The sequence below is a fragment of the Panthera uncia genome (assembly GCF_023721935.1).
Source record: "Panthera uncia isolate 11264 chromosome B3 unlocalized genomic scaffold, Puncia_PCG_1.0 HiC_scaffold_1, whole genome shotgun sequence".
In the NCBI taxonomy this organism is placed as follows: Eukaryota; Metazoa; Chordata; class Mammalia; order Carnivora; family Felidae; genus Panthera; species Panthera uncia.
Window position 1 is genome coordinate 42,490,158 of NW_026057582.1, and position 13,450 is coordinate 42,503,607.

The 13,450-nt window shown below is 44.2% G+C and overlaps 1 protein-coding gene across 2 annotated transcripts in view; it reads right to left on the bottom strand.

Annotated features, from left to right (window-relative positions):
• Positions 1 to 7,482: 7,482 nt before the first annotated feature.
• The window catches only part of TMEM260 (transmembrane protein 260), a 73,510-nt gene continuing 67,542 nt past the window's right edge, over positions 7,483 to 13,450 (bottom strand). Inside the window, exon 16 of one of the 2 annotated variants that reach the window (XM_049611545.1) lies at positions 7,483 to 9,136. In XM_049611545.1, the coding sequence (XP_049467502.1) occupies positions 9,086 to 9,136 (51 nt within the window). In that variant the 3' untranslated portion in view covers positions 7,483 to 9,085. Of the gene's footprint in view, positions 9,137 to 12,058; positions 13,005 to 13,450 lie in introns of those variants that run through there. The other variant, XM_049611544.1, reaches the window with a different exon arrangement.

Sequence of the window (13,450 nt, forward strand, 5' to 3'; positions counted from 1 at the left end):
TTGTCCATTTCTGAATGCACATTATTTTTATTGAAGAAAAGAAGCTATTTGTTCTTGTGTGTAGTTTGTAAATAAGCTTCTTCAAATAAAAGTACGCTTTCACCTCTGTACTTGTCGGGACTGTAGCAAATCCAATGTATTAACGTTCAACACTTACTCCAACTACCTTCTAGAATGCCTTCTGTACTGTAGAAATGCAGTGAGAATGCAGTTGTCATTTCCCAGAGGCCCTTGCAGCTGGAGTACCAGATGTGAGCACAGCTCAGCCATTCAGATGCACTCCATGGGATTTGGGAGGCAGGAGGAAGAGATAGCCCTCGTTTCTGCACTTCGCTGGCAAGCACAGTCAGGCACATTGAGCTCCCCTGTGTCTGATCACTAGCTTTGCAAGTGTCGAAAGCAGTGGTGGGATGGCCACTTGCTGGCATGATTTCCAGAGGGCACTTGGGTGGTTCTGGCTGTAGCACGGGCAAGGACCTCCTGACCATGGTGGCTTCCTGAAGATGACAGTGATGTTAAGGTTCTGGAGTGGAAGGCAAGAGCCGTAGCTTCCAATTTTAACAGAGAGCTTCCTTGTTATAGAAGGGTATAGCTCTGATGGTGGTCAGGTTCTGCAGAGCAGTGCTGAGGTCATTCTGGAAGGTTAAACTTGGAACCTGTCTCCTCAGTCCTTCCTGTGATCCTGAGAGCCATTTAGTGCCTTGTAACAGTCCCTTTCTAGTTTCCCTAGCTGGCACAGGTTCTGTCCTTTGTAACAGGAGCCTGACTGATATACCACAGGAGTACTTATTTGCAATATTAAATATAGTTTCTGATTAGAAAGATCTGAAGGCAGGAGAAGCAGCTGAGAGGGAAGATTTAGGCATTTATTAACAGCTGCAACTATATAGGAGCCAAATCAGGACACTTGCCATTTTGGGCACGCATGCGACTTTCTGCGACAGCAACACCTATAGGATCTGGGGGCGTGGGTGTGAGGCAGAGACCTGGAGACCCTAAGTCTCACATTAACTTGAACCTATCCTAAAACTCAGCCCTAAATCCATAAGCCTGCAGGTCAGATTCTTCTGCCACAGCCTTTTCAATGACGAATGTCCCCTCCCCATTCTCTCCCTGTTGTCTCTCTTTCCTTGCCTCCTCTCCTGCAAGAGTCCTTCACCACCATCTATTCCCACAACATACATGCGTGGGAGACACCCAGACACCAGGGGGAGGAGTCCATTTGTAAAGAAACCTTGTGATACAAACAACACACAGAAGTTTCAAGGGAGACATGAGAACAAGATCTGCAGTCGAGCACATACCTGGGAGAAAGCGCTATTACCCCTATGTGAAAAGCACAAAAAGGGGGCGTCTGGGTGGCTCAGTCGGTTGGGCGTCCAACTCTTGATTTTGGCTTAGGTCGTGATCTCACTGCTCCTGAGTTCGAGCCCTGCTTAGGGCTCTGCGCTAATAGCACAGAGCCTGCTTGGGATTCTCTGTCCGCACCTCCCCCCCATCACCCCCCGCCACTCTCTTAACACTAAAGAAATTAAACATTAAAAACAAAAGCACAAGAAGGGGAAAGTGGTTCACATGGCATGGGGAGAGGCTGTCCACAAGAACGGGTCTAGGAAAGGGCAAGTCTCTTCTCTTCTGTAAGTGTCGGTTCTATTTCACTACAAGTTTCGTATCAGGCAATACTTTGCTCAAGGTGCACAACTTACAGCTCAAAACGACACAGCATGTCTCCTGACACCCTTGAGCCCGCGCTCCTGGCTCCCCACCCAGAGGCTACCTCTCTGGCTAGTGCCTTCCCCAGCGCATTTTCCCCGTGGGGTGCCTCTGCTCCGGGGGTTGAGTGGAAGCCTCCGAACTGGTGGGGAAGCGCTCCAGAGGGGGACGAGGTGTCTGCGGTGGGGGGCGGGGGGGTCCCGACAACCAGGATTCCAGGACAACCAGGATTCCAGACACCCCCCCCCCCCAACCCCGGCAGTGTCTGGCCACGGGTCAGATCATGCACGTGGGCAGGACACCAGTGGCTGCCCAGTCCCGGTCACCCCTCAGGAGACGGCTGATTTGCGGGCAGGAGGTGGGCGCACGCCTTTCCTTTCCTTTACCTTATCCAAACAGGTAACGCCCGTTGCCTGTTAGTTTCATTACGCTGTGCCCCGCCCCCTCCCCCCAGCTTTCCCTTCAGGTTACAGGGCTTGTGGCAGGTGTCTGTTTATGTATGTCATGTTGTTGTTCTTTGGGGTCCAAATACGTGCATCTGAGGCCGAAGACTGTTTGTTTTGTAACCTAAGTGGGCCTGCCAAACAACCCTCTGCCTTGATCGTGGAAAGTCGTCCTATTCGGCATTTACACACCACAAATTTGTGCCAGTTATCGCAGGTATTGAGAATGGGACAGAAGAAGAGACAGGGAACCTGAGTAATCCTTTGGCAAGTCTGAGTGTGACACAAGATTCTGTTCCTTCTTAGCCATTCTGTGCCTCGCTCCTGATAATTTTGGGGTCTGCTCTGCCTCTTGCTATGAGAATTAGCATCAGCAGCTTTCAGAATGACTTACCAGTTAACCCCTCCAGAAATCTTAAGACGTTATTCTTTTCTTCTCCAAATTTCCCATCCCTAAGCCTTCTAATTCTCCTTCAAATTTCCATCTGTAAAGTTAATACAATCCAATAAGAAAATAATGTGCTCTTGAGACGTTGACATGCTCAGAGCCATTTTATCCTGCCCTAAAGCCTGGAAAGTTTGAATTTTCCTTAGGATAAAAAAGTAAGAAATAATAGAATAATTCACTGTACTGTAACAATTAAATCCAGCAATTTAACATTGCGCATTGGTAAATATAATGCTCGTAACAACCAAAAGTCTCCCATGTATTGACAGACAAAAACAAAGTTATAAATCTAAACCTCCTATTCCGAACCACATTCCTAAATGTAAATAAGCATCCAAGCATGTTGCTACATATCTTTACAGAAGCAATTACAAACAAGCCTTATCAGTCGCTAAGTCACCAATGCACACAACGCTTATCTGCTATGCCCTCTACTGGATAGAGTACACAAGACAAGTCGCATTATTTGCAATTAATTTTTGGCATGATCACCCTGCATCTGCTTTAGGAATGCAAGGCGTGAAATTTATAGTAGCAGGTTTAATATTCCAACCAGCCAAAATTATTTCGCTACAAGGACTTACCTTTGGTGGAATATTTGGGGTTGGATTTTTTTTTTTAAATACATAGATTGCTTCTCCCCTTCTTGCAACCCACTGTCCAAACTCTCAAGCTGTCACCAAACTCAGTACGTGGCAGGAATAATTTCATGCTGAGTAAAATGTGTTTAATTTCACATCCTGTAAGAATAATTACTTAGCATAATGCCACTTAAAATGTATTTCTATCTGCAAATGCTAATGAAGCTACAAAAACCTGAATCATCTTCGGAAAGAATTAGGGTATTAAGGGGGCTTCTCCTTCACTCCCTCTTCTCCTGTAGTGACTGCCTGAAGAGAGAAACCGGGACCACAGGAATAATCCGAGACTAGATCCTGCTGTCTTTAAACTGGGTGTGAGTCCAGTGGCTTGCGGGGAATTTAATCCCACAGACCTCTGCTGAGCCTCCCTAAGATGCTGGAAATAGAGCCAAAGGCTCCCTGGAGATACCCAGTCCTCACCCAGGTCCCACTGGATAGGCACCAGCAGGTAGCTGAGGCCCAGTGCCAACAAGGACCACCTACCCTGATGGCAGGGCTGGGGGCAGGCCTGTGGCCTTTGGCCCTAAGGAACTTGTCTCTTGATCATTGGTGTGGCCAAGTAGTGTAGACCACTGTTCTAACTACTGCTCATCTTGAGGCTGAAAGCGGTCAACAAAGAACGACAAGGAGCAAGAGGAAATAGGAGTACTTTGCCTTTAAAGAAGTTAAAAAAAGAAAAACAAACAACCTTTTTATTTTGAAATAATTTTAGGATTACAGAAAAGTTGCAAAACTAGTTAAGGAGCTTGGGGCGCCTGGGTGGCTCAGTCGGTTAGGCAGCTGACTCTTGACTTCGGTTCAGGTCATGATCTCACAGTTCGTGAGTTTGAGCCCCAAGTGGGGATTCTCTGTCTCTCCTTCTCTCTCTGTCCCTCCCCTGCTGGTGCGCGTGCTCTCTCTCTCAAAATAAATAAACTTAAAAAAAATAGTGCAGGAAGCTCTTGAATACCCTTCACCCAGCTTCACCTAATAGAAGATCTTACTGAGCACAGTACAATGATCAAGACCTAAAAACTGTTAGTACAATGCTTTAACACTACAGACTTCAATGTGAATTTCACCGATGTTTCCACTAATATCTTTCTTCGGTTCTAGGACCCGAGCCAGGATCCCACATTGCCTTTAGTTGTCATATCTCCTCAGTCTCCTTTAATCTGAGACACTCTGTCCTTCCTTGCCTTTCATGACTTTGATACTTTTGAAGAGTATTCGTGGAGTGTCCCTCACTCTGGTTTTGTGTGATGTTTTCTCACAGTGAAACTGTGGTCACACATCCTGGGCGAGAGTACGTCAGAAGTGCTGATTCCTTCTCACTGCTCTGTAGAAGTGGGACCCGCTCGCTTCCTGCAGGGAAGTTCAAGGAGGCAGTGTGTGGAGGGCCTCAAGGAGTTGGTGTGCCTCTAGAACCTGAGTGGTGGGTCTCAGGAGAGTTAGGCACTGAGCCTAAGAGCACCTGACAGGCTTCTCTTACCCGCCTCTTCCTTTCTCTGTTACTATGAATGGTGACGGGAGACGTGAGAACATTTCCTTGCTATAGGAAGGCAGCACCAGTGTTTTTAAGTAATCTCTACGCCCAGTGTGGGCCTTGAACTCACAACCCTGAGATCAAGAGTCGAATGCTCTACTGACTGAGCCAGCCAGACGCCCCAGCACTAGTGTTCATTTAATCCGGTGCCGATGAGATCTGCAGAAGGACAAGGGGCAGCCAGGGAAGGCAGAGTATGGTGGGTGGTGGTGGGAAAAGGTGGTGTGGGAAGAGGACCACATGGCGGTGGGTCCAGTGCCCCCTTTTGTGGACTCAGCAGGGCTCTAGATAACCTGAGAATGAGATGCAGACATCTCTGTGGGTGGGAACTTGTTCATTTGTATGGAGGGAGTGGTGGTAAAGTTTCCAATCAGCATTTGTAACAGTGAAAAAACAGGTTTGATATCCTCAGCGGGGGCTAAAGAGTAGTAGTGGTGGCAAAAAAGGACCTTTGGGCAGATTTTTAAGACTCGCACTTTGGCTTTCTCCCCCTCTGGAAATGGAGGCTCCACAGGGGACAGGCCCTTGTCTGTCTGGTCCCCCTCTCCCTCTGAAAACCCAGTACACGGGCCTGGCACCTTGTAGGAACTCAAAAAATGTTTTTCCTTTCTGTTAAGTATTTATTTGTTTATTTACTTTGAGAGAGAATGCATGAATGGGGTAGGGGCAGAAAGAGAGGGAGAAAGAATTCCAAACAGGCTCTGAGCTGATAGCACAGAGCCTGACGAGAGTTGAATGCTTCACCGATTGAGCCACCCAGGCACCCCCAAAATGTTTTTTTATTAAATGAATTCATTCATTCATTCATTCATTCGAAGGAGAGAGAGAGCAGTGTGAGCCAGGGAGAGGGGCAGAGAGAGTAAATCTTAAGCAGGCTCCACACTCAGCCAGGAGCCCAACTTGGGGCTCAATCCCATGACCCTGGGATCATGACCTGAGGCAAAATCAAGAGTCGGATGCCTAACTGACTGTGTCACCCAGGCGCCCCAAATGAATTAAAAAAAAAAAAAATAAGCGAGTGAATGTAGTACTCAGGCACTCCAGTCATCCCCACTGGGAAATCTATGACTTTGTCCCAAGCATGGTTTTGAAAGCCTAGCACAGGTCCTGAGATGAGGACTCCAAGCTTTCTGCCCCATGTCTGTCCTCTAAGTGCTGTGAGAAGCTGTGTTGGGAGGAGACTACTCTTTGAGAGGTCTCTGGGACCGACAGACTCCACACTGTTTGGGGGAAGGTAGAAACAGATCAAATGTATAGATGGCAACATCTAAGTTTGGAGACAGAAGGCAAATGGTAGTAGTTGAAGCTTCCTTCCTGGTGGACCATGCTCTGGGGAAGCCAGTAGGAAGAGGGAAGGACCATTGTGGCACGGGGCTCACACGGGATGGATCACACTTGTGTGTGTGCACACACACGTTCACATTGAGACATTTCCCTTATCGATGAGACTGATTTCATTTCTTCATCTGCTCAGTGTTTCTTGGTTACTTTCTTTTAATTTCCAGTCTTCCATAGAAGTTAAATAGCACATTATTTATAATTATCGTTGCAATTGAAATTGAATTGTCTATTTCATGCTTTCCAGATGCATATTTAGGGAGGACTTTTTTAAAAATTTCTTTTTAATGTTTATTCTTGAGAGAGAGGCAGAGCATGAGCGGGGGAGGGGCGGGGGGGGGAGAGAGAGAGAGAGAGAGAGATAGATACAGAATTCGAAGCAGGCTCCAGGCTCTGAGCTGTCAGCACAGAGCCCGATGGGGGCTCGAACTCACGAACTGCAAGATCATGACCTGAGCTGAAGTTGGATGCTTAACTGACTGAGGTGCCCAGTGCCCCTATCGAGGACTTTTTCAAACATACAAGAGAGAAGCAAAGCAGAAGGAGGCTCGTTACTCATTTTACTCAGGTGTATAAAATGGATGAGAGCTGGTGTTACCGGCATGTTAATGAAAGCAACTGGCATTGTGAATAGTTGCTACGTGCCAGGTACTCTTCAAAGCACTTTATACATATCGACCCACTTCATCCTTGCAGACATATCATCAGGTGAATCTGTTATATCACCCACAGTACAGGGTGTATATACCCACTGTATATACCCAGGTTATATCCCCACTGTACGGAAAGGGAAATTAAGGCACAGAGACACTTGCTCCAAGCCATCCAGCTAATGAATGGCAGAGCTGGGAGTCCAGCTCTGAACATGGTACTGTCCAGTGCTTCTAGTGCAACCCAGAGAAGGCCTGTGCTTTCTGGAACAGCCTGTAACCTGGGAAAGTGAATGGAAGACTTGGGAAGGACTCCGTTTCTACTCTCTGCTCTTTCAGGGACAAAATGAGCCCAGCAGGCACACATCCTTACGTGTGCTTCTTTGTGCAGGCAGTCAGGACCCGAGCCGCCCTTCCCTCACTGGAAGGCCATGGGGTGTTCCTGCAGGAGACTAAGTGCGGTTACGGGGACCTTCAGGGATGAGACGAGGGTTTTTGTGAAGGTATTTATCTAATCCTGTGACAATCCTGCACTCTAATAAAAAAGGAAGATAGAATCTCCATCCTTACCAAAATTTCATGAAATTGCTTTAAAGCAAAGTTCTGGTTTTGTTTGATTCTTGTATAGGTCACACATTTTGCTTTTTTCACAAGTTACCTTGTATTAGCTCATAGTATTCAACAGATTTAGGTTCTGTGGATCAACTCACTGTTCAGAACGCACATGCAAAAGGGGAAAAGTAAGGTCACATAAATGTTAACCCTGTGAAATAGGTCGCCTTTATCAAACGCCCAGGGGGCACGCAGCATGGTTCGGGTGGTCTCTGTCTCATGGGTTATACCAAACTTCCTCGCCTCCCAAAGAGGAAGGGCCAAACTACTTTCAACTCTCACAACTCAGTGCGGGAAATTTAGGTGATTTCAGATCACTGAAGCCATTCAGTGGATACTAATTGGAATTAGTTGTTTTGTCAACAACATAGTTATTGATATGACTATTATTATTGTTTATAGAGTTTTACAAATCATATATAGTCAAGAGCCAAATTTGGAAGAAATCACCATTACCTAAACACTGAATTGGTAACGTTCACAATTAGAAAACGAAACCTTTAGGTCTTCAAAGAGGAAGCTGCCTTTCTGGACACTTAAAAATATTTAATAGAGTGGCTGAACCAAACAGGATAATCATGGACACTGGCTCCTGATGGCCTTGGTTTCTAGGGAGAAGAGTCTAATTCCCAATCAGTGAACACTCCAGGGGAGCTGGGACATATTTCCTTCTGTAACACACAGAAATACTATTATGTTTTGAATCCTGCTTCGGAGGGGTAAGGAATATATAGATTAATGCGACATTTTTTCAATTGGAGTTTCCAGTAGCTGATTCAGCTGGAAGGTAATTTATGCTAACAACTTCCAAGATTTTAAAGCGACTTTTTCTTAACACACAAAAACCTTTTCATTTCGGTGTATGTTCCTAAGTCCAGAATGGGTAAGGAAATCCTCTGTCAGAGACCAGGGATACAACTGACTCTGTCTAAAAGGGAAGGGGAAGAAAAGAAATTACATCCCAGAGGTCTGGAGAAGGGGAAGAAAGGAATTCAGCGGATGGCTTTTAAACCGTGTCCTACAACACAGTTCTTGGTTTTACATACCATTTGCCTCTAGAAAAGTTTATCGTAATTTTAATAGGGCCACATCATTTGGGGACTTTAATGTGACACACAGTTGACAGCGGAATGCAGCGGTTTTAGTGGACTGTGATGGAAAAAGGGGAAAGTACACCAGATTGAGCGCAAAAGCTCATGTTCTCGTCCCAGCACTGCCATGACCTAGCTGTGTGATATAAAGCAAGTCTCTTAGTGCAGGCGTCACTTTTCTCATTCATTAAACTAGATTACTTGTGCTAGTTATACTAGATGATCCCTTATTAGCTTTTTTGGCATTAATGGTCAATAAAGTTGGGTAAATTCTCCACGGCCAGTGGCTCTCCAATTTATTCTTTACTGTGATCCACAACGAGAAGTACCTTTTCTATTATGACCCAGTTCACATACATGTATAGATTTATATATAAAGGTCTTACACACACACGCACACGGATATATAGTATGATATATGTGTTATACGTGTAACCACATACACATGTATAGGAAATGAAACTGAAAGTTTCATCAAAGAATACGCTTGTCCCCTCAGATGCATCTTGATATTTGTATTCTATTTCATGAAGAAAGAGATGGTCAATTTCCACTAACTTGACTTCATGACCCAGGATGACAATCACCATGACTAGGCACAGTCCTGCACTGTGTGGAACAGCCTCAAGGCGAATGCAAGGTGACCGCATAGGCTAGTGGTGAGAATGCTGACCACTGAAAGGAAAAATATAAAAACAGTGTAGATACCAGTCCACATATTGAAGGAATGTATTCTAATTTTAGTAAAAAAAGTTGTGACACACTAAATAAAAACAACCACTAGGTACAAGTACTCTCCCATCAGTGAACTTTCCCATTTTTTTAAGTAATTAAAAAAAATTTTTTTTATGTTTATTTTTGAGAGGGTGGGGGAGGGGCAGAGAGAGGGAGACACATTCCGAAGCAGGCTCTAGGCTGAGCTGTCAGCACAGAGCCCGACGCGGGGCTCAAACTCACAGACTGTGAGATCATGACCTGAGCCGAAGTTGGACGCTTAACCAACTGAGCCACCCCAGGCACCCCTTAGGTATTTTTTTTTAAGTTTACTTATTTATTTCTTTTGAGAGAGAGCAAGTACATGCGGGGGAGGGCTGAGAGAGAGAGAGAGAGAGAGAGAGAGAGAGTCAGAGAGAGAGAGAGATTGAGAGAGGACCCCAAGCAGGCTCCACACTAACAGCACAGAGCCCGATGTGGAGCTCAAACTCACGAACCGTGAGATCATGACCTGAGCCGAAAACAAGGGTGTGACGCTTAACCGACTGAGCCACCCAGAGCGCCCTGAACTTTTTTGTTTTTAAGTGATGCGTAATTGAACTTTCGGTTTTCAATCTTTTTTTCCCCAATTATTTATTTTTTTTATTTGAGAGAGAGAGAGAAAAAGAGAGCGAGCTCAAGCAGGGGAGAGGGGCAGAGGGAAGAGTGAGAGAGAATCCCAAGCAGGCTCCCCACTGTCAGCAAGGAGCCCAGCACGGGGCTCAATCTCAACAACAGTGAGATCATGACCTGAGCTGAATCAAGAGTCGGCAGCTTAACTGACTGAGCCACCCAAACGCCCCTTCATTCTTTTATAGACAAAACTTCTTGAAACTTTCTCTCACCTGTTAGACTGGTTAACTCTTAAATCAAAGGAAACCTAGTGCTTTGGTCAATGAATCATCTTCCACTTATAAACAATTCCTTTTAGCGTTTTCCATAGCTTTTGCTAGAGTATTTTAAAAGAGCCCTTGTTTCTTATATATTAACTTTTAAAAGCACTGTTAATAATAATACAATAATATAATGCTTCCCTTCTATTTTCGGAACCTATTTTGAGGGAAGATACCATAAGAAGATTCCAGTCCTTGTGTCTTTTACCCTGTCTTCACATCCTAGATCACCCTCTGTTGGAGTTTTTGAGTTCACCTCTTGGCATGCCAGAGTATCATTGGGATTTCTGTCACGATGCTCATGAATCTAGGGTACCAGGTGACACCTGTAGGTCCCATCACACCATAAGCCGATGATGAGAAAACTGGGTCTCATTTCCCAAGCAGCGTTCCCCTTTTGGCTTTAATCGCTCACACTTACCCATACAAGCAACCCCCACAGGTATTAAGGGTATTTTCAGTGGTTCAACCGCCTAGGGAATATTTCATTTAGGTGAGAAAAATCTCAAAATGTCTTCTTTTTTAGAAGGTTACATGCAAAATAACCCCTTGTAAGGTAACACTTCTAAACACAAGATGATCATGGTGTGCATTATTTTTAAAAACAGGATATAATGTCCATTTATTAGTTTATAATCTGTACATAATACAAAAATAACTGATCGATATAAAGATTACACTCCATCTCTTGTACTTCTTTCGCCCAATAACTACTTACACAGATTTACAACAAATTATAAACAACTGAAATTATGAAAGGGTTAAATCTCAGATTTCGATTTCTATTGATTGTTACAATGTTATTTAACACTATCCTCCCCTAATGGCAAGTAAGTACAGGACTGGAGAATAGCGGCCTGGTATCACTGGGATGGACACCATCCTCTGTGTTCCATCCATCTTGTGAAACTTTCTCAACCTTATCAACTCAACTTTTCTAACATCATCACAGTACCTATGTTATTGAAAATTAACCCCAACCATTCATGCTTTGGATCTGCACAAAAGATCCAGATAACTCCACGTATAGGTCAGTAATTGTAGGCTTCCTGTTTATAGTTTTAGCACTCTACCCATCTCTCCCCCTGACGTTTTTCTTTTTGCAATAGGACATAAGCTAACCTTCCCAGTACGTATAATTTCCACCAGATATACATTACATTGTTGAAGAGCAATCAGAATTTTTTTCAGAAAAATCCCTTTCTCAAGATATATTCCTATTAGTTTGCTTTCCTATATCCAGGTAAGCACATTGTGTTATTCCTGAGGCTTTTTTTTTATACCATCCTATGCTGATCCAAATCAAACAGACCTTTAGAGGGTACTGACAATGATGTCTTCATTAAATATGATCGCTGCTAAAGCTTTAGCTCCGTGTTTGCTCTGTAATGCTGTGCCAAGATATGGCCTTTAGATGTTCCCAGAATCCCTGGAAACGTGACTTATTTGTTTGTGAGCACAAGCTTTAGAGTGATTTTTGCAGCCACAACAAAATATGAGGATGAATCTTTCACTGGGCTGGAAATTTTGTCTTTACCCAACCATTGGGCTTGGAGCCACTTAGAAGAAGAGGACTACTCTACATTGGTGCAACTGTAAAACATACCAGCATTAAAACAGAGCAAAAGGATTTGCTCTAACAGTGAATTTTCATTTCTTCTGAATATTAAAAGTATTAACATTTCTAAATTCCAATGGCTATTGGTGGGAACTGTAAGGAAGGCCTCACATTGTAACTTTCAAAATACAAATTTAAAAAGCCGGTCTTCATATCCTAGCCTGATGACTTAAAGAAATCAGCAGGGTATCAAAAAATAACCCTAACACTCAAAATGGGCTTTGTTTAGGTATCATAAAGGCTAAGTCAACATAGTGGTTCTACCCTAGGAAGATGGCCAGAGATAACATTTCACAATTTCTACTAGAAGATCTCAAGAAAGCATACTAGTAATTGATGCCCTTCCAGTTTGGCTTTATTTTGAGTAATAGGACAAAAGCACTTAAAAAAAAAAAAAAATGAGACCTCTGAAGAAAGCAAAGGAAAGAGGAAAGTCGAAAGTAAGAACCAAGCACAGCTCCCATCAGTGGGAGTGCGGCTGGGGGGCTTTGTCAGAGGGCTCGGAGCCACAGTCCCCTTCCCTGCTTGCCACCCGTGTGCGCCAGCCTCCGCGCCAGGCAGGAGGGCACTGCATCGCGAGGAGAGGCAGACAGTTTTGTCGGCTCCCACTTGCTCTTCAGGCCAAAGTCCGGGCAGAAGTTGGCCTTGTGGGGTTCCTGTCGCCCTGCCAACCCGTGGCACTCCAGGGACATTGCTAGGAGAATCCTGGCCAAATCCTGCATGAGAAGTCACCTCCTTCACATTGTCTTCCATGTCGGGGGGTTAGACTAAAAGAGACCCCTTCTGTCAGGTTTTATGGTGTTTGTGCACCAGCCGGGGAAAAGTATGAGAGAGAAAAAGAAAGCAACTTGTTTAACCTCGCACAAGAGAAAGGAGAGAATTCTTCAAAATAGTTGATCTGGGAATGAAGCCCAACCTCCCCCAATCTCAGTTCAGTTTGCTATTTTTTCATTTACTGTTGGTTTTTAACAATTTAAATAATTATCACCCTATCTACTTGGGGCCATCATATCATTGCTTTCTCAAAGAGAGAGTGGTCCAAAGCCATTGTTGCCCAAGTACCGTCCAGAATAAATCTATGCACCATTTGACAACAGTCAGCACACAAAACATATTCAGATGTATATATGTAGCACCACAGTACAGACACAAATAAGCCCATCTTCTCGAAGAGACTTTTATTTGCCGTTCTTAAGGTCATGAACAGGAAATACTACTTTGAATGAGGTTCTTCTGACGCCACGTGTATATAGACGCCCAAATGCATTTTCACATCCACCTGTATAGAGATGTTCAGAAACAAACACGATCATCTCACACATGCACGCGATCTCTTTGCTGAACCAATAAAAACAATGCACGTCCAGGAAATGTTTATTCGAATTTTACTGTACCTTTCGTAAGCAAAGTGGAAACCATAATCTCACATGATTTCTTTCAAATGGATAAACTTAGACAATTTATCAATGCCTCCTTAAATTTTTACACCACACTGAACTCCAACAGGTTTTTGTTTTAAGGTAGACCAGGTTTTCGGTTCTTCCCCGTGGAGAAGTTACTTTCAAGTCAGTGAAAGTTCTTGGCCCATGATTAAAAGTCTTTGCCAATTAGCACTCAACAACTCCAATTCATTTTTTTCTGGTTCAAGATGAGTAGGAGCCTAATAAGGCTGTGATAAAAGGGCAAAAGGCACTGAGAGCCAAAAGCGGATTAATGAGCTCCTCC